The sequence below is a fragment of the Mesocricetus auratus genome, unplaced genomic scaffold, assembly GCF_017639785.1.
Source record: "Mesocricetus auratus isolate SY011 unplaced genomic scaffold, BCM_Maur_2.0 Super-Scaffold_100013, whole genome shotgun sequence".
Classification (NCBI taxonomy): Eukaryota; Metazoa; Chordata; class Mammalia; order Rodentia; family Cricetidae; genus Mesocricetus; species Mesocricetus auratus.
This window is the reverse complement of record NW_024429196.1, coordinates 4,059,191-4,077,876: the sequence shown is the minus strand read 5'-3', so window position 1 is coordinate 4,077,876 and position 18,686 is coordinate 4,059,191. Positions and strand designations below refer to the sequence as shown.

The following is an 18,686-nucleotide window of genomic DNA, read 5'->3' as shown; positions in this document are numbered from 1 at the left end:
CAAGATCAGGGTCAAATCACACAAGTCCATTGTCATTTCTGTTAACATTCTCCAAAAGTTCCTAGACAGAGAGGAGTAAAAGCAAAGGGAAGGAAGAAACATAAGGCTTTTGGATGCCATACATACAAAATTTTAAAGAATCTCAGAGAGTTTAGGGAAGTTAGATAAGCTGATGAATATAAAATCAGTGCACAAACACCAGTTGCTATTTTATGTAGAAGAAAATTTAATCTAAAAGACGTAATTTTGAAGGCCCTGCACGGTGGCGCACAACTTCAACCCCAGCACTTTGGAGGCAGAGTCTGGTTTATCTCTGTGAGTTTTTGGTGATTATAGTCCATGCATTGACTTCTGGTCCAGCCAGGGCTGCATACCAAGAACCACACACACTCTTTCTCCGTGTGTTTGTGTGTGTATATAATTTTGAAAATGACATCAGGGTGTGTCGGTACTTGCCTATAATCCCAGATTGGAAGGCTGAAGCAAGAGGATTGCCATGACTCTCAGGCCAATCTGGGTTATGTAGTGAGTTCCACACCAGCTTGGAATACTTAGTAAAACTATGTCTCAAAACAAACAACAACCATGACAAAAAGTAACAACATAACAGAAAACTTATACAGCAGAGGAAACAGCATGACCACAAAGGTGGTTTCTCAGATTGAAGCTTATCCATCACACTCCAGTTGTGTTCACTCTGGCAGTTTCCCCAAAGGTGGGAATCTCAACTGCAAAATTTATGAATGTGGGGGAGTAAAATCTCTTTTTTAAGAGAAAGAAGCCAAACGAGGTTGTGGCACACACCTTTAATCCCAACACTCTGAAGGCAGAGATAGCCAGATCTCTGTGAGTGTGAGGACAGCCTGATCTACAGGGTGAGTTCCAGGACAGCCAGGGCTATTCACAGAAACTGTCTTGAAGAAAAAAAAAGCTATTTCTAATAGCAGCAGAAGTACAGAATAACAAGAAAGAAATATTCCAAGATGAGCAAGCCCTACACAAAAGCATTTCAAAGCATCATGGATTGGAAAAAAGATCAAAGATCAAACTCATAGATGGAAAATTCAATATATTAATGGTTTCTAGACTGATCAATTTGTTTGACTCAAGGTCTCAAAGGATCTTCCTTTGCCCTATTGGAGATTGACAAATTCATCCCTAGATATATATGACATATGTGATATGAGATTGACAAATTTGTTCCTAGATATATATGAGATATAAGATTGACAAACCCATTCCAGAAGATAGAAGAATGAAGATTCCTGCTGGGGTAGTGGCTCACACCTATAATCTCTGCACTGAGAGGTGGAGGCTGGAGAATAAGGGTTTCAAGGTCATTATCATCTACTTAGACAGTTCAAGGCCAGTCTGGGCTACCTGAGACCCTGTTTTAAAAACCAAACCCAAACACCAACAACAAAAACAAACAAAAAAGATGAATAACCTAAAAATCCCAGAGGAAGAGTGTTTAGAAATGTGGAAGTCATGTGACTTAACAAGGATGAGCTCAGTGAAATTGTTAAGACAGGAACATGATCTCATGGACTTTAAAGAGAAGAGCCCCATCACCAACCTCTGTTCTAGTGAGGTGTGATATGGAGATGGTCTCTGTATGGAAGATATTTGGTTTTTCTTATCATTGTTCAAGGTATGAAATTTAACACTTTGTCTTCTGATGAGAAATGACTGAACAGTGAGAAAAGTACTGATGAAAAATTTGGCACCAAAGTATTTGAGATAAAAGCAGAGGAGAAGCAGAGTTCAGGCTATTGACAAAGAATGTGACTCCGCAGTTCATTCTGAAACCTTCGAGGTCATTCTACAAAATGAATGTTAATAGTAAGAATGACTTTGCAGAATCAGACATTTTTTTACTGAGCCCACTGTGTAATCAAGTACTCTGCATTTTTATTTACTTTATTACTGAGACAACAACTAGGTGAATATATAGAGTATGTTTCTACAAATGAAGATTCCTGAGTTTAACTCTGCAAGTGCTAGCTCTGATTCAGATTAGCCCTGTGGATGTCAAAGTGCTGATTGTCCACCGAGGCACAGACTTCCATCTATCAGGCATCCTGCAAACACTTCTTCATGCTGGGCTCCCACCACAGACGTGATGGCTGACAGGGTATGGGGGAGCCTGCCTTGCTGTCCTCGTTAGAAGCTTGCTTCATTATTTCCCATTTGGTTTTGTTTTTTGTTTTTTTTTTTGAGACAGGTTTCTCTGTGGCTTTGGAGTCACTATATTTTCTCTTATATCTGAAATCATTAGCATTGTCGATGAAAGTGCTATTTTCATATACCAAGCACTGCCTGAAAACAAAAGGTCTTTTGGGAATAAATCTGTTCTATTCAGGACAAATCCTAGCAAGCTGTGTTTAGGGTTATTTTATTTGTACATATTTGAAGGTCACAAATAACTGTAGTATGTTCACGTTGCAATCTGCTTGGGAACATGAAGTATGTTTTGTATTGTTTTAAATCTTTTTTTTCCCCCAAGACCTCAGTACCCAAAAAGGATGCCTAATAGACAAGCATCTGTTTGTTCACGGGAGAGAGTTATAGAAAGCTCAGACTCTTATTGTGTCCCCTCCTATCTGGGTCATGAAGTCCTCTTGGGAGTAAGAACTTCATTGTCATAAAATGTTAACAGGAAAAGCCTTCCTTCCATTTTTAACCCCAACTGGGGATAATCAATTGCTAAACTAGAACAGTTCATTAGCTTTTGTGAGTCTGTGCCATGCAAGAAACCTGATGACCCGAGGGTACAAAGATACTTTCCTGAAGTCACCTCCAATGGGACATGTTATATTAATTTTGAAGATATTTCATTAGAATTCATGTGGAAATTTGAAACTGAAAATGTGAAAAAATAAACTCTTTGACTTTATTTTACTAATTATGCTTTTCAAATTTTCTTTTGAAAATGGATTTGCCCCACAGAGGCCAGGTGACACTAAGTGGGTGCTGAATCTGAACATAGGTTCCCTGCAAGAGCAACAAGTGCTCCTAGCCATAGATTCAATCCTCCAACTCCTTATTTATTTATTTAATTGGTTTGTTCGTTTATGTTTCTCTGTGTAGTCCTGCCTATCCTGAGCTTGCTCTGTAGACCAGGCTGGCCTCAAACCCACAGACATTCAACTGCCTCTGCCTCCTGAGTGCTGGGATCAAAGGTGTGCACCACCACTGCCCAGCTCCTAACTATTCTTTTATTTTGTTTTTTTTTTATTGGGCCTCATGTAGACCAGGCTAGCCTTGAATTCACTGCATAGTCGTGCCACCGAGCCACCGAACCACCACTGGCAGCTTTTGCATTTCTATTTAAGAAGAGTGTATTAAGAAGATATGAACACAATTATACAAAATAGTTTTACTTCATGGTTTATTTGACAAGGTTATTCTAAAAAAGAAATGTATTTACTAGTTAATCAGTTTTCTCAAGGGCCTTTTCTGACCCATTAATTGTCAAGTTATTTTCCCTCTCCTCCCCACAGTATCTTGCTATGAAGCTCTAGCTGTCCCAGAACTCACTCTGTAGACCAGGCTGGCCTCCATTTCACAAATCTCCACCTGCCTCTGCCTCCTCAGTGCAGGGATTAATGGTGTGAGGCATTACCGTGCCTAGCTCTAACTTTTCTGAAGCACCTCTCACAACCCCCTAGTAGAAATCCTTTTCTCTCCTGTCTTCCTTTCCCGTCACAGACACTAAAGCCTCGACCTCTCTGCAAGTGTTCCAGCTACACCCTGCTCAGTGTTCCTCCATTTTAAACAGTCCAGCTAACACTCACAGGTCCTGACTTGTCTGTGGCTCTGCCTCTGACAGAACAGATCTTGTCAGAGATAGGGTCCCCATGAAAATTATGGAGCTGCAGTATTGGATGTTTGTGAACGATCAGGTCAGGGACAAACTGTAAGCACCGAGAACTAACAGAAAGCAGGAACCGTTATAACCAGCATCCAGGTGGTCTGTGTGTGTGTGTGTGTGTGTGTGTGTGTGTGTGTGTGTGTTTTGTTTGAAATGGTGTCCTCTGGAATTCAACTGGAAAAATAAAACTGAAAATGTGAACAACTTAAAAATTCTTTAAAAATACTGGTCTTAGCTGGGCGGTGGTGGCACATGCCTTTAATGCCAGCACTTGGGAGGCAGAGGCAGGCAGATCTCTGTAAATTCAAGGCCAGTCTGGTCTACAAAGCTACACAGAGAAACCCTGTCTTGAAAAACCAAGGTGGGGAAAAATGTGCTTAATTAACAAGTTAAAAATTTTAGAAACAACGGGTGTGGTGAGTTTGATCTCTGTGAGTTTGCGGCCAGCCTCGTATAAAAAGTGAGTTATAGGACAGAAAGAGCCATTACACAGAGAAACCCTGTCTCAAAAAACAAGCGACCCCCCCAAAAAAACAAAAACAAAAGCAAACAAAAAAGAAAAGAAATGATCCTCCTACCTCAGCCTCCTTATTGCTTATACCAACATGCCTACCTAGGATCCCTACCTACAACAGTCTATCCAGCAAACATGACTGTGGCCCAACCAGAACAGCGTGTATGTTTGACCCACAAATGTCTCCACTTATCACCCATTCTGTGGTCACTTCATTTCCAACTACTTCCGCTCATGGTTACTTTACTTCCTTTTTCACTTTTTTATTCCAACACTGGTATTTTCTAGCTTTGCTCAGCGATGAGACTCACACAGGATGCTGGGTTCAGATTTCAGTCTCACATTACATCTGTAGAACCATAGTGTCTGGAGAGGACTGTGGACATAGGTACTGTCCACTAACATCCCTAACGACTTAGCATCAGGCCACACTGCTTGAACCTGAGGAGTGCAGAGCATGGCACTCACAACTCAAGCTCTGTATTGCATAGCTGTATAATTTTCTAGTGTGTGGACGAATGACGTCATAGTGGCTAGCAACAACACATATTTCTTGACCCACAATCTCTGTGGGTCACGACCCCACGACCACAAACACTTGTGTGTGGACACTGATATGAAGAACACTGGCTTCTCACTTGCTGTGAGTGAAAACCGTCCTAGTCTCTCAGAGGTCATTCAGAGTTTACCCATGGTCCCCTCCTACAGTCAGCTGACAGCATGGTGCTTCTGGGGTGCGGCTGTAGAGCCTTGCGTGGTGGAACACCGTCACAACCGTGACATCCTGTCACATTTTTCAGTTCTACTGTGTGTCAGTCAGGGCTCTCTGAAGGAACAGGACTTGTAGAATGGAGGTATATATTAAAGGGGTTCATTAAACGTGCTTACAGGCCATGGTCTGAGTAGCTGAACAATGGCTATCTTATGTAGAAAGGCTGAGACTACCATGGCTACTCATCTCAGGAGGGTGGCTATCTGGCAATGGAGTTCATGAGGATTCCTGGAGAGCTGCCAGTCTTCAGTCTATGTTGGAAACCTAAGGAAGTGGGATTTGATACTGCCAGCAACAGAATAGATGACCTTCTGAAGGAGAGCATCGAAAAGTACTTTCCTTCTTCCATGTCCTGTTTCTATAAGGATTCCATTGGAAGATGTGACCCAGGTTTGTGATGAGCCTTTCTGCGTCAAATAATCAGAGTAAGAAAACCTCTGATAGTAGTGTCCAACAGCTTGGGTTTTAATTGACTCCAGATGTGGTCAAGTTGACAACCAAAATTAGCCAACTCATATTGATTGGAGTTAAGTCACAACTTCTGTCCACACAGGGTGAGAGGAGTTGCGTGAGATTGTCATTGGGATATCCCTACCACAACTGATAGAGACAAGGAGGCTGACTGTCATTTTCTTGTGGAGATCCCAATGCAGGGGGAATAAAATGACACATTTACATTTCTTGCTTCCAAGGATTGAAGGAAATATTTCTTCTACCCTATACAGCATCTCACCTTAAACAATGGCAATAACAAAAGAGTTTGCAAGCATATGTGTGGAGAACAGTTCTCTCTCTAATATGTGGGTTCCATGGATAGAACTCAGATCAGGCTTGGTGACAAATGCGGTTACTTATTGAGTCATCTTGCCAGCCCTGCCTTTACCTTTTAATCACCATGCCCTTGCTCTAAGCCAGAGATCTGTAAACATCCATCACAAATGACTGTAAAGATTTATGCTCATAGACCATCTGCTCTTTTTTGCTGCTGATCATCTGACAATGTAGCACACAATCAGCCAGCCCCACCCCTCAAATGAACACACCCATGTCCCACCTAACATTTATCTATAGTCACTGATGTGAGAGTTGCATGTAATTTTCACATCACAAGTTATTATTGTTGTTGCTACTTTTTCACAGCCACCAAAAACAGAACACCCCCCATCCTTAGCTCACAGGGCATCCCAAAACAGATGGTGGGTTTGATGAGGACTTCGGGCCACAGCTGACCAACCCCACTCTCAGTGGACAACTGGCACACACACAGCTGGCATTTACTATTTTTAAAATAACAACTGGCTGGGCCTGGAGAGATGGCTCAGCCACTAAATACACTGGCTGCTCTTCCAGAGGAGCCAGGCTCAATTCCCAGCACTCACATGATAGCTCACAACCATCTGGAATTCCAGTCCCAGGGGATCCAACACCCTCTTCTGCCCTCTTCAGGCACTGAACACATGTGGTGCACAGATATACACACAGACAAAACACCCATACATGTAAAAATAAAAATGGAAAAAATTAAGTAAAATAAGGTAACAATAACTTAGGCGTCATGATGGGGGATGTCCTTCTGTATATATGTTTCTCTTATTGGTTGATGAATAAAACACTGATTGGCCAGTAGAGGCAGGAAGATAGGCAAGTCTAGGGGACGAGGATAATTCTGAGGAGAAGAGGGGAGAGAAGCCTCAAGGAGAAGCCATGCAGAGACTGGGAAGATAGGATGTACCAGGAGTTCTCTGGTAAGATAAGGCCATGTAGAAATATATAGATTAGTAGTTATGGGTTACTCATTAAGACGGATCTAGCTAATAAGAAGCCCAAGCTATCGGCCAACAATTTTGTAATTAATATAACATCCATATGTTTATTTGGATCCAATAAAAAGTGGCCAGTGCCTGGAGAGACTGACCCGTGAGTATTCCAAAGGGAGCTGAATTTGGGCAGTTGAACACTTGGATGGAAGACAGTCAATGAACACAGGGCATGGGCTGTCAGCTCCGGCTGATGGTGAGTCAGGTGTCATTTGGATGACATTAATTTGGAGGAGATCAAAGTTCTAGACATGAGATGATTTGGACCAAGGCCTACTGGCAGGGTCTTTTTAGTCCTGTGCTACCCCTGGTTTGAATCAGGTCCTTCTTCATACTTGTGTCTGATTACTACTTTTGACAGTTTGAGGATCATTAAGTCAATACCCTTTCTTCCCTTCTTGTTTGTTTTGCTTGCCTTTGTTGATCATTGCTCTCACCATGCAGGTCACATGAGCTTCTGCATTGTTAGGGGGAAATGCCTGATTTATGCATGCATTTTTTATACGTTCCTTAACAGTGAGGCTGCACTGAAACTTTGTGCAGTCTTATGTGCCTCATGTCTGAGTGGTGTGTGTGTGTGTGTGTGTGTGTGTGTGTGTGTGTGTGTGTGTTTTCATGTATGTGCAGAGGGGGCCAGAAGTCAATTTTGGGTGTCTTCATCAACTCCAGCAAAATGACTTTTAATGGAGTTCAGGACTTTTTCCTTCTGTTTGCCTTGAACCCAATATGTACTTGAATTTCTAAGCAGGCAGTTTACCTGATGAGCTAAACCTAGCACAACCTTGAACTTCTTCTGATTCTCCTGCCTCCACCTCCAGGGTTTTGAAATTTCTATGTTGCAGGGAATTGAACCCAGGGCTCCACTCTGTGACTTGTTTTGTTTTTTGCATTACTTTTAATTAATTAACTTATTAATTAATTGATTGTGTGTGTGTTTGTGGTTGCATGTGTCACGCATGTGGAAATCAGAGAACAACTTGTGAAAGCTGCTTCTCTCCTTGTATCATGTGGATAACAGGGTTTTGAACTCATGTCTTTAGGTGTGGCAGCAAACTGTCTTTACCCACTGGCGCCCTCCACCTTAGATTTTGAAAGGTCTATTCAGCTAAGTCGGGTGGGTGAGCTCCAGGAATCCACTTGTCTCTGCTCTCCAATGCTCCAGTGTACTGTAGAGCTGTCTTTCATGGGGTGTTTGCACAGTAGGCACTTTACTCACTGAGCCATCTCCCTATCTCCTTTTCCTTTTGAAACAGGTTATTATGCAGCCCAGGTTGGCCTCGAACTCAATATGTAGTTGAGGACAATCTTTGCCTACATCTTTATTTTTCTGTACCTTGCTGCTTTGCCTGCATGTATGTCTGTGTGAGGGTGCCAGATTCCCTGGAACTGGAATTACAGATAGTTGTGAGCAGCTGTGCAGATGCTAGGAATTGAACCAAGGTCCCTGGAAAGAACAGCCAGTGCTCTTAACTGCTGAACACCCCTCAAGCTCCCTGACAATCCTGAACTTCGGTTCCCCTTGTCTGCTCTTGAGTTCTGGGATTATAAGTACGTGTCATTATGCCTGTCTTATGCAGAACTGTGGATCAAATCTAGGCAGGGCTTTGTACATGTCAGACAAGCACTGTGGCAGTTGAGCTCCAGGCCCAGCCCCATCCTTGCCTATTGTATTCTGCACTGCTATGCAATTTGAATGTCAGGATGTCATCTGTCACCCACTCTTCCATATTCAGTCACTCACACACTCCTCATATAGTTACAAAGCATGAACAGAGTCTACCTTGTGAAAACTGGCTTCTGCCTCAAAGGGTTCAATCCATTTGTGAGTCTCTTTTTCGACATGGCATTGTGGGCTTGGCTGCTAGTGGACCTGAACTCCAGGGCTATGCTGTTGAATATGGCACCCACTGATCAGAGACAGCTATTGAGCTCTGGAAATGTGGCTGATCCAAATTGAGCTGTGCCAGGAATATCAGTCACACACAGGATCAAAATGATCTAGCCAAGGACTATGAATACAAAGACTTATTAAATTGTGCATGTGAACTGCAGCACCTTAGAGGCCGAATGAGGAGGATTGCAAGTTTGAGGCAAGCCTGGGTATACTTTAGGATACAAGACAAGACCCCATCTCATTGATATTTCTATACATTGAAATGACAATATGTAGTATCTTTGGTTAAATAAACTACATTGTTATAATTAATTTCATTTGTGGCCATTTGTTACTCTTAATATGTAAATATGGTTACAATATATATGTCTTGGATGAAATTAGAAGGCCTGTTTCCTTCTCTGTTAGAGGGAGTGAGTAGTTTCTTTGGTATTACCATGGTTGCTACTATGTAGCAGGTAGCCATGGTTGCTACTATGTAGCAGGTAGCCATATTTCAGTTGCTGTTCATTCATTTCTGAAATCTTTACCAGACTGGGTGCATCTTGAAGAAGAACCTTATAAAGGTGTATTCTAGTGCTTGATATAAAACTTGTTGCTGTTACTCAATGAGTGTGATAGACCTGGCAGCCCCAATTCATGGGAGGCCAGGCATATGACACTGTAAGCATTTTTCTTTTTCTTTTCTCTCTCTCTTTCTTTCTTTCTTTTTTTTTTTTTTTGGATGTGTAATCAAAAAGTTAGCACTGCATGTATGTGAAATGCCTTGGAGATAATAATCTTCACAGGATGACTGCATTAAAAAATCTTTCATACTCAGTCTTTATTCTTATGCGTGTCACATATGTATGCATACATGTGAGTGTGTGCATGTGTATGTGGAGGCCAGATAAGCCCTGGCTGTCATTCCTCAGGCACCAGCCATATATTTTTTCTTTTTCTTTTGAGACAAGCACTCTGGAATAAGGTCAGTGAGCTCCAGGGATCCACCTGTCCCCTCCTCCCCATCACCGAGATTAGGTACTGGGATTACAAGTACTCACAAAACTTGGCTCCCTCTAATTTCTGGGAATTGTACTGAGCCATCTTCCCATCCTCCATCTCCCTTATTTTCAATTACTAACTTTCTAAGGGTGAGCTGCTTGCTTCAGTGATTTTCCTACACATATGGAGTGTGTGAGTGTAGCTGGATAGAACTGAAGTTATGTTCTGTGTGGTCACATATGCCCACCTTCACATAGGCGCAAAGCCCAGATAAACCCTCATTAATTCTCAGAACCCTCTGGGGTATTTATAACCAATTAACTGTGAAGCAGAAATACAGACAAAGGCTATGCTTTTTTTTTTAAACTAGAAACTCTAGAATTTAAGAAAGTAAACCCATTTCAAGGTATTTACACAACATTTGACCCCTGATGTTGATAATTTTGCTTCTCAAAGAGACTGGTTTGCTTTAATGCTTACCTCAGACTAGAAGCTATTTGCTAAGTTGAATATTTTATTGACATGAAGGTGGCTTGGCTATGATCCATCTTTATGGTTAGATGTTATTTGAGGAATATAGTGGTGAAAATAAATTATTTGTCATAGAATTTTATGAATTTTTTTAAAGACAGAAAAAGGTTTGGCATCTAAAATTACAAAGCATTAATTTTCATTAGTTTTTTAATATAGAGAAATTCATTGCTTACACACACACACACACACACCTAACAATATAGCTGAGTTGATAATGTGCTTAGTTAGAATGCATGAAGCCCTAAATTCTACCGCTAGCATTTCATAAACCAAGGGTGGTGGCACAAATTTGTAATTCAGAACTCTGGAGGTAGAGGAACAGGATTCAGAAGTTCAAGGTCACCCTCAAGTACATAGCAAGTTAGAGGCCAGTCTGGAGCATGGGAAACTATATCTTTAAAAAAATTATTCAGTACAAGCACTCAATAAGGCTGAGCCAGGATCTGAATGGAAAGCAGGCTCATGATCTAAGGCTGTACCTAATTCATTAGAGCTCAATTTCATCTGTAGGTACTTAGGCTGCTACAGCAAAGCTCTGAGGAGGTTATAGAACTACACAGGTGAGTTATGGAAAGGTTAGAACATGATAAATATCCCAGTAATTACATTTTAAGATGATACTACATCTCAAAACTTCAAGTTGAAGGTGTGAGCACAGTATTTATAGCTGTACTAGGGAGAGAGGCATGCTTTCAAGAGAGACAACGTTTGATTGACATCTGTTTAGTTGCTAATCAAAGCTTGGGAAATTTTCAAACATGATGCATACAATTAATGATAATCACACCTCTTCTTAACTAGCCAGATAAAGTCTTACACTTCTTTTTAATTTTATTTATTTTTTACAATACAGGGTTTCATGTAGCCCAGGCTGTTTTTGAACTTGTTATGCATTTGCAAATTACTGGCTATGTGCTGCGTGGGATTACAGGTGTGGCTTATCATAGCCAGTTTTTATGGAGTGCTAGGGATCAAACACAGGGTTTTGGACATACTAGAGAAGCATTCTACTAGCTACATCCCCAGCCCTTGTCCAGCTGTTTCTCTAACTTTGAGCTTTCCTTGCTCACCCCTCCCCACTCATTTGCTATCCCAGCTGCTACTGCCCTTTACATCATGACCACTAGACTCTGCTGCTGCCCTTTACATCATGACCACTAGACTCTGCTGCTGCCCTTTACATCATGACCACTAGACTCTGCTGCTGCCCTTTACATCATGACCACTAGACTCTGCTGCTGCCCTTTACATCATGACCACTAGACTCTGCTGCTGCCCTTTACATCATGACCACTAGACTCTGCTGCTGCCCTTTACATCATGACCACTAGACTCTGCTGCTGTTACGTGTGCCACTCAGTAGCAGTTATTAAGACTTTTGGGGGGGGTTGAGACAGGGTTTCTCTGTGGCTTTGGAGCCTGTCCTGGAATTAGCTCTTGTAGACCAGGCTAGTCTCAAACTCACAGAGATCTGTCTACCTCTGCCTCCTGAGTGCTGGGATACACCGTCTGGCAAGATTTTTAATATGAAATTTTATTTGATCCTCACAATTTCATTCCTTAGCTAAAAAAAAGTACAGTCGAAGGCATTAGTGCTTAAACTTAGATCTGAACCTAGGTCAGTGCAATTTTGACTTTTATGACAAACCCACTCTCAACTTTATACTCCTCCCATGTGTAAAAACAGAATCATCATTTCTAACTAATCATAATTGCTGTGGGACCAATTATTATTATTGTTACTATTAGTGTGTGTGTGTGTGTGTGTGTGTGAAGGTTGGAGGACAACTTTTAGGGGCTGTTCTCCCTTTCCACTATGTAGGTCTAAGGTTGGAATTTAGGTAGTATTGGTGGCAGGTGCCCTAGCAGGTTGAGCCATCTTATGGCCCATCGATCCAAGTACTGATAATGTCTTCAGCAAGGAAATGGCAGCAGGAGTTACTGGCATAGCATGACCAGTACAGTCATTGATAGACAAGTTCAACGATGCAACCGCATAGAAGTAATATGAGTCTTTCCCATGGTTGTGCTCCTTTAAGCATTTTCTTGTGGGCTTAGGAGGAAGTCTTCTTGACAAACATTGGAGGGGAGGATGCATGATGGCATCACTTGCTGGGACCGGGATCATCGCGTGGCTTGAGAGCAGTCAGACCTAAAGCCTCAAAGCCAAGGAGAATGTGCAGGATTCCGAAAAGTCAAGGAACTTCTTTGTTTTGTTTATTATTTTAAAAAGGGAGGAGGGATGGGTGGACGATCCCCAGAGCCCACTTTAAGTGCTCAAGTTCATCTGGGGCTCTCAAGCTCTTTAATGGGCTCAGAAATCTGCAAATTAATTGCCAAAATGAACTTTCTGTATAGTGTGGGACAAACGCAGGCCAACAGCGACTCTCAAAGTTTGCCATTCTTTGAAAACAATGGCTACACATTTATTTAGGAACCGCATCTTATATGACAGAAACCAGCTTCAGCCACTCTCTAGATTTGCTCCACGTAGTTACTAAACACTTTAGAGTTTGCGTGTCACCCACTCCCTATGGAGTTGGGGGTGTGTTAGTGCCTGAGTTATGAGCCAGCCTAGAGAGAGAATATCCTAGAACAGTTTCCCTGTCTGAGTGTCCGGACTGTATTTTTCAGAGGGCTGTGTTAAGTTGCTAAGACTGAAGAATTGTCAAGAAACAAATATATTTGAACTGCGGTTTTAAGTCCTACTTATTTAAACAAGTGGGTCACCAAGAAACTTTAAGGCAAATAGTGGCCTCAAGAGGAAGTACTAGGGCGTCCAAGCGTCTCCAACTCTCTCGGGAGCAGCCAATTAATCTCTGCTACAGAGCAGCGCCGCCCGGCCTTGCACCGGAGCCAGGCTCTTAGGACAGAAAGCCTGCCTTGCTGCGGGCAGAAAGAGACCTAGCCCGGAGCTTCGTCAGCAGTCGAGTCCCTATCCTCCCCGGGGCGACTCGGTGGCTGCTGGGCTCTAGAGGCGTCCCCGAGCCTAAACTGCTTTCTCCCAGGAAGGGGATTAAAAGTCACAAAGAAAGGGAGGGGACCTCGGTGGAGCCCTTGGGGGCGTGGGTGGGGCGTCCCTGAGTGGGCCTCGCCTCAGCTCTACAGCAAGTGGGCCGGAGGAGGACGCTCCCTGCCCAGAGCCGGCCCAGGCACAGCGCCGCGGGCTGCGATGCGCATCGCCGTGCGGTGACCCAAGCTGCCGGGCAGCGGCCGAGGCCTCCCGGGCGCCCCGCCCTGCGCCTCCTCCTGCCGCCTGCGCGCGGTGCTGTGCGCCCGGCCCGCCGCTGCTCCTCCTCCCTGCCTCGCGGTCCCTTCCTCGGAGTCCCGACTGAGCGCGAGCGCTACACGGCCCCTGGCCGTCGCCGAGCGCGCCAAGACGCCAAGACTCCGAACAGGTGGCCGGAGGCTGCAGGCGCCCAGGCGGGGGACAGGCGAGACCAGGCGAAGGCGGCCGGGCTGGACATGGTAACCGGGCGACCCCGAGCCGCCGTCTGCTCGCGCCCCTAGCCGCCGGCGCGCCGGCGCAGCGGCCCCACCGCGCCCTGCGTACAGTCGCCGGGCCCAGCGCCGCTCCGGCCACGGCCAGCGAGGGACGGCGGCATGAAAGTGACCGTGTGCTTCGGGAGGACCCGGGTGGTCGTGCCGTGTGGAGACGGCCGCATGAAAGTTTTCAACCTCATCCAGCAGGCGGTGACCCGCTACCGGAAGGCCGTGGCCAAGGTAAGTGGCCCGGGGCGCGCGGTGGGGAGCGGACGGGGAAGGCGCGGGGATCAATATGGCGCTTCCTGGAGACGGAGGAGGGAGACCGGGAGGCGGGGAAAGGGAAAGTGCGGCAGTCTGGCGGCCTCATAGGCGCCCCCCGGCCCGGACCTGCGGCCGCAAAGTTCTCGGCGCGCTCAGGCTGGGCCGCGATCGCTACCCGCACAGTCCCTGGACACTACCTGTGTCCTCTGGGCTTCGGAGTGGGCGGCTCGGCGCCCAGAGCCAGCACCGGGCGAGGCAGAGTGCGGCACGCGGGAGGCGCGGCGTAGCCTGGCGGGGCGCCTCTGCCCAGCCGACCGCGGGCCCTGGCAATCCAGCTCCAGGCCTCTCCCCAAGCAGGCCTGCCGCGGAGGGTTGGCCACGGAACTTTGGGGGTGTGAAAAAGAGTTGGGTGATCCGGTGCACGCGGGAGCCGCAGCGGGGCCGGGGACCTTCTGTGTTCTTGTGGGATCTCAGGGTTGCGCAGGCAGCCCTGGTTGGGTCGGCCCGGCTCGTGGACTCCAGTGGGGGCGATGGAGTAGCTGCGGTGTTTGGCTCCTTGAAACATCTCAGCCTGGACTCGCTTGTGGAGTCAGAGCTCCCTCCGAACCTCCAACCTTACCTCGCGGGATGTGCTCGGTTGCTGAGCCGGGGCTGCACAGGGCCTGGGGTCGGAGGAGCGTGGTTTCTCTGTTTTCCTGCTGGAGTAGTAACATTGTCTCCCTAAACCGCATTCCTCCATAATGGGGCAGAAGTGGAAGGGTGTTTTGTTAGATTGTTTTACCCTCTGTTTGACAACAGCCCACGCTGAAGTTTCGCCCTAGCACCTGAGGATATTTCCTTTGTACCAGAGTGGAATGTGTTCCCTTTGGTATTTCCCGTCTGTTGTCTGTTTGGTAGTGGAGCAGCCAGCCTTCTGTGACTTCGGAACAAGCAAGAGGGGGAAGGTGGCTTTGTCTGCTTAAGTCGCCGAATGCTCATGGGCCACCCTCCATTTTTCTCTAAAATAAAGAAAGGGCAAAATGGTTACACCTTTATTTTATTTTGCCTTTATTCTGTGTTGAAAAAAAAATAACAAAATTGCCTCTTTAAGGAAACTTTGGGGGATGGTTAGGAATCTGATACAGGGCTAGGAGATGCTGAGTTCAACAGCTGTAAGTGCTCTTCCAGTTGGTCGAATTCATTGAAAATCAAACAACGTTTGTGGAAATTGGGCACCTGTTTATCTTGTAAAGCTGACAAGAGGGAAAATCCTCTGTAACTTCACACTTAAGTGTTTTAAGCATCATTTCTGATTGACAGTTAGTTGATGGTTTAATGTTGTAAGGGAATAACCAGGTTGTCTTTGTACTCTTGTTAGCTGTGGGGAGGGGTGTGTGGGGGGGAGCAAAGAAAAATGGCAGTAACATACAGTGCATAGAAGTATGTCTAGTTCCACAGCGGAAAGCACGGTGCTGTTGCCCTCTGCTTTGCCGATTTTGTTTGTAAAACTAGCCATGTTTCATCTTGTACACCCCAGGCAACGGTCAAGTTGCCTGTTGGGGGAATACACAGGTAACTGTTTGACTGGCTGAATTATTAAATTTTTCATAGAAATTAAGCATTTACTATCACAGGTCAAATTAAACACTTATTGTGTTGTGTGTGCTAGGCATTTAAGGGACCGCTTGTTTGTAGATGGACTGTGAAAACTCTAAAACAAGATTCCTGTGATCCCTCAGGTTAAGGCAATTGCGCTGTGGCTTGTCTGTGCTGTGGGAAAAAGATGTCTCTGGGATGTTGGATTGAGTTGAGCACCCTTGTTGACAGATGTGGCCTGTTCTTCACTGTCAGCAGTGGCTGCTCCATAGTGAGGGATCGGGGTGGGGAAGAGGCCACAGAAAGAGCAGGAGCTGTGAGTAACTAGTAATTGTGATGACCAGGTGTGAATAAGAAAGGAAGGGGGGGGGATTGCTAAAGATAAGAGAGCCAAGGATGATTTACTGGTTTCCAAAAAGCTCAGTTTAGGAGGTGGGGTGTGTGTGTATGTGAGTGTTTAGAGATCAGAGGCCATTGTTCATTGTTGGGTGTCTTTCTCAGTCTCCCTCACTTTAGTTTTTGAGATATAGTCTTACTGAACTTAGAGTTCCAGGCCAGCCAGGGCTATATACCACCCCCTCACCCCCAATAGATTTTGCAGCTCAACCATTAGATCACAGTTGACTCATAAGTATACAAAAAGGTTGGTTTGGTGACACATATCTTTATTTCAGAACTTGAAGGCTGAGGCAGGTCTATCTCTGTGAAGTCAAGGCCAGCCTCATCTATAGAGCGAGCTCTAAGCCACCCAAGGCTAGGCTACATAGTGAGACCCTGCCTCAAAAAAAAAAAAAGCCCAAACAAACAAAAAACCAAATCAACAAAGAAAGGGCTGGCTCAGCAGCTAAGTGCACTTGACTGCTCTTTCAGAGGACCTGGGTTGGATTCTCAGCACCCTCATCAAGGTGGCTCACAACCATGTGTAACTCCAGTCCCAGGGAATCTAATGCCCTTCTCGTTTCAACAAGCATTACATAAATGTGGTACATGCAGACAAAATATCCATACACATAAAATAAACAGATTAACTGAAAAGCTGCTTCATCTATTTGTTGTTTTTCCTCTTGGTTGGTTAGGTAATGACTGAGGTTAATCTTTAGCCTTTCACACCTCTCCCATAAGGTCACTAGGGAGCATAACACATCAACACTGTTAGTGTTGTAACTTCTGTTCTCTTATTTCTTCTGCTTAATAAGACAGAGTAGATTCTGTATGAAGAACTGGGTGGCCAGGTAGTGGTAAAATCTTGCTTAGGTTGCTAGGTGACAGGAGACGTGATGAACTCCCTACCTGCTGGGGGAAATGTGGGCAGGCAGAGCATGTTCAATGTATGAAAATCCATGAAGAAGAAGAAGAAAAAAAGGAGGAAAAGCTGAAAAGAAAAGGCAAATTTTCTGTACACTAAGCACTTTGTAGTATGGTGGGGGAAATTTTCTGGCATTCTGTTTGCATTATTTGAGCTGTTTTCTCTGTAGGTTGAACAAATCAATTTCTGGCCAGGAAAATGCCATGTTTTAGCACAAATAATGTCCTTAAGAAGCCAGTGTTAGACCACTTACCCTTAGTCATGTGCAATCTCTTTGTCTCTATCTCTATCTGTCCACCTGTCTGTCCATCAGTCTATCCATCTATCTATCTATCTATCTATCTATCTATCTATCTATCTATATCTATCTCTATCTATCTATCTATCTATCTATCTATATCTCTATCTATCTATCTATCTATCTATCTATCTATCTATCTATCTATCATCAGTTTTTCAAGGCAGGGTTTCTCTGTGTAACAGCTCTGACTGTTCTGCAACTTGCTCGTAAACCAGGGTAGCCTTGAACTCATAGAGACCTATCTACCTGATTCTGCCTCCTGAGTGCTGCTGAGATTAAAGGTGTGAGCCACCACTGCCCAGCTGTAATCTATATTTTCACACTAGTGTAATAACATTTTTGTAGTTATGAATGGTGATGGGTTATAATGGCTATTTGTCCTCATTTACCTACCATAATCAAGACCCAGTTTGAGTATATGCTGTGCTAGATATTGAGAACCAGGTGTGTATTCTTCTGAGTGTGCCCAGTTGGAGGACCATTTGTGTCTCTGTGTACTCAGAGCTTTACCATTTCTGGTAAGCACAGAACCTTAGCTTTAAGCATGGGGTTTATTGAAGTAAGTCATGCTCTGGACTTCATAGAAGGAGTCACTATTATGCAGTGAAGGGTGGTGGGTATCTTGTAGTCATTAGGTTTGCAGTGGGTTTGGTGGGAGGGATGGCTAGCCATATTTAGGGCCCTGCTTTGTAACTGAGTAGCTGAGTGACCCCAGAAAGCTCCTGCCTTGTAGTGGGAGAGTTCTGGATCTGCAGGTCTGCAGTGGAGTCATGATGTGTGAACCTGGACAGTGTATTGCCATCATGGGAACAGAAGCATTGGAGTTTTGGAGGGCCTATGTTAGAATCATGCTATGGAGGACAGAAAATGCCAGGGAGAGACTCTGGTATGTCATGTGGTTTGGTAACAGAAAAGACTGGACAAGTAGTTGATTGGATGAGCCTGGCTTAGTTGGAAAGAAAAGGGGAAGGATTGAAGACCAGATGAAAGTGAGTGGGCTGGAACCCCTTGGTTCACCTCCCTACTCATTGTCTTGGTAAAAATGTTGGTAACTTGACTGTGTTAGCTGTTTAACATTGGGCAAGCTAACCCTCAGTTTCCCCATCTCCCTTGCAGGAATAAAGTGTGTGTTGACCATGATGAACATGAATTCTTCTGAGCCAGATCTAGTCTGTAGAACTACTCAGTAAAGATTGAATCACTTATATATTTCATCTACAGAGCATGCTCAACTTTTCTCTATCCCATAGGTCCTGCTTGGCTTTTTCCTCTTTTGTTTAGAGTGTAATGTAATTGAACAGTTGGTTGATTTAAAACTGCTTATGCAATGGTGCAATCAGAAGGGCTGGTTGATTCAGTAAGCCTAGG

At 44.5% G+C, this 18,686-nt stretch overlaps 1 protein-coding gene and 1 pseudogene across 8 annotated transcripts in view; both read left to right on the top strand.

The window, feature by feature from the left end:
• Positions 1 to 611: 611 nt before the first annotated feature.
• On the top strand, positions 612 to 766 carry LOC121143812 (annotated as a pseudogene).
• Positions 767 to 13,483: 12,717 nt separating this feature from the next.
• The window catches only part of Pard3 (par-3 family cell polarity regulator), a 531,306-nt gene continuing 526,103 nt past the window's right edge, over positions 13,484 to 18,686 (top strand). For 3 of the 8 annotated variants that reach the window (XM_005083455.4, XM_005083452.4, XM_005083458.4), the window contains exon 1: positions 13,489 to 14,112. In XM_005083455.4, the coding sequence (XP_005083512.1) occupies positions 13,993 to 14,112 (120 nt within the window). In that variant the 5' untranslated portion in view covers positions 13,489 to 13,992. Of the gene's footprint in view, positions 14,113 to 18,686 lie in introns of all 8 variants that reach the window. The other 5 variants (XM_005083454.4, XM_005083456.4, XM_013123087.3 and 2 more) reach the window with 4 other exon arrangements.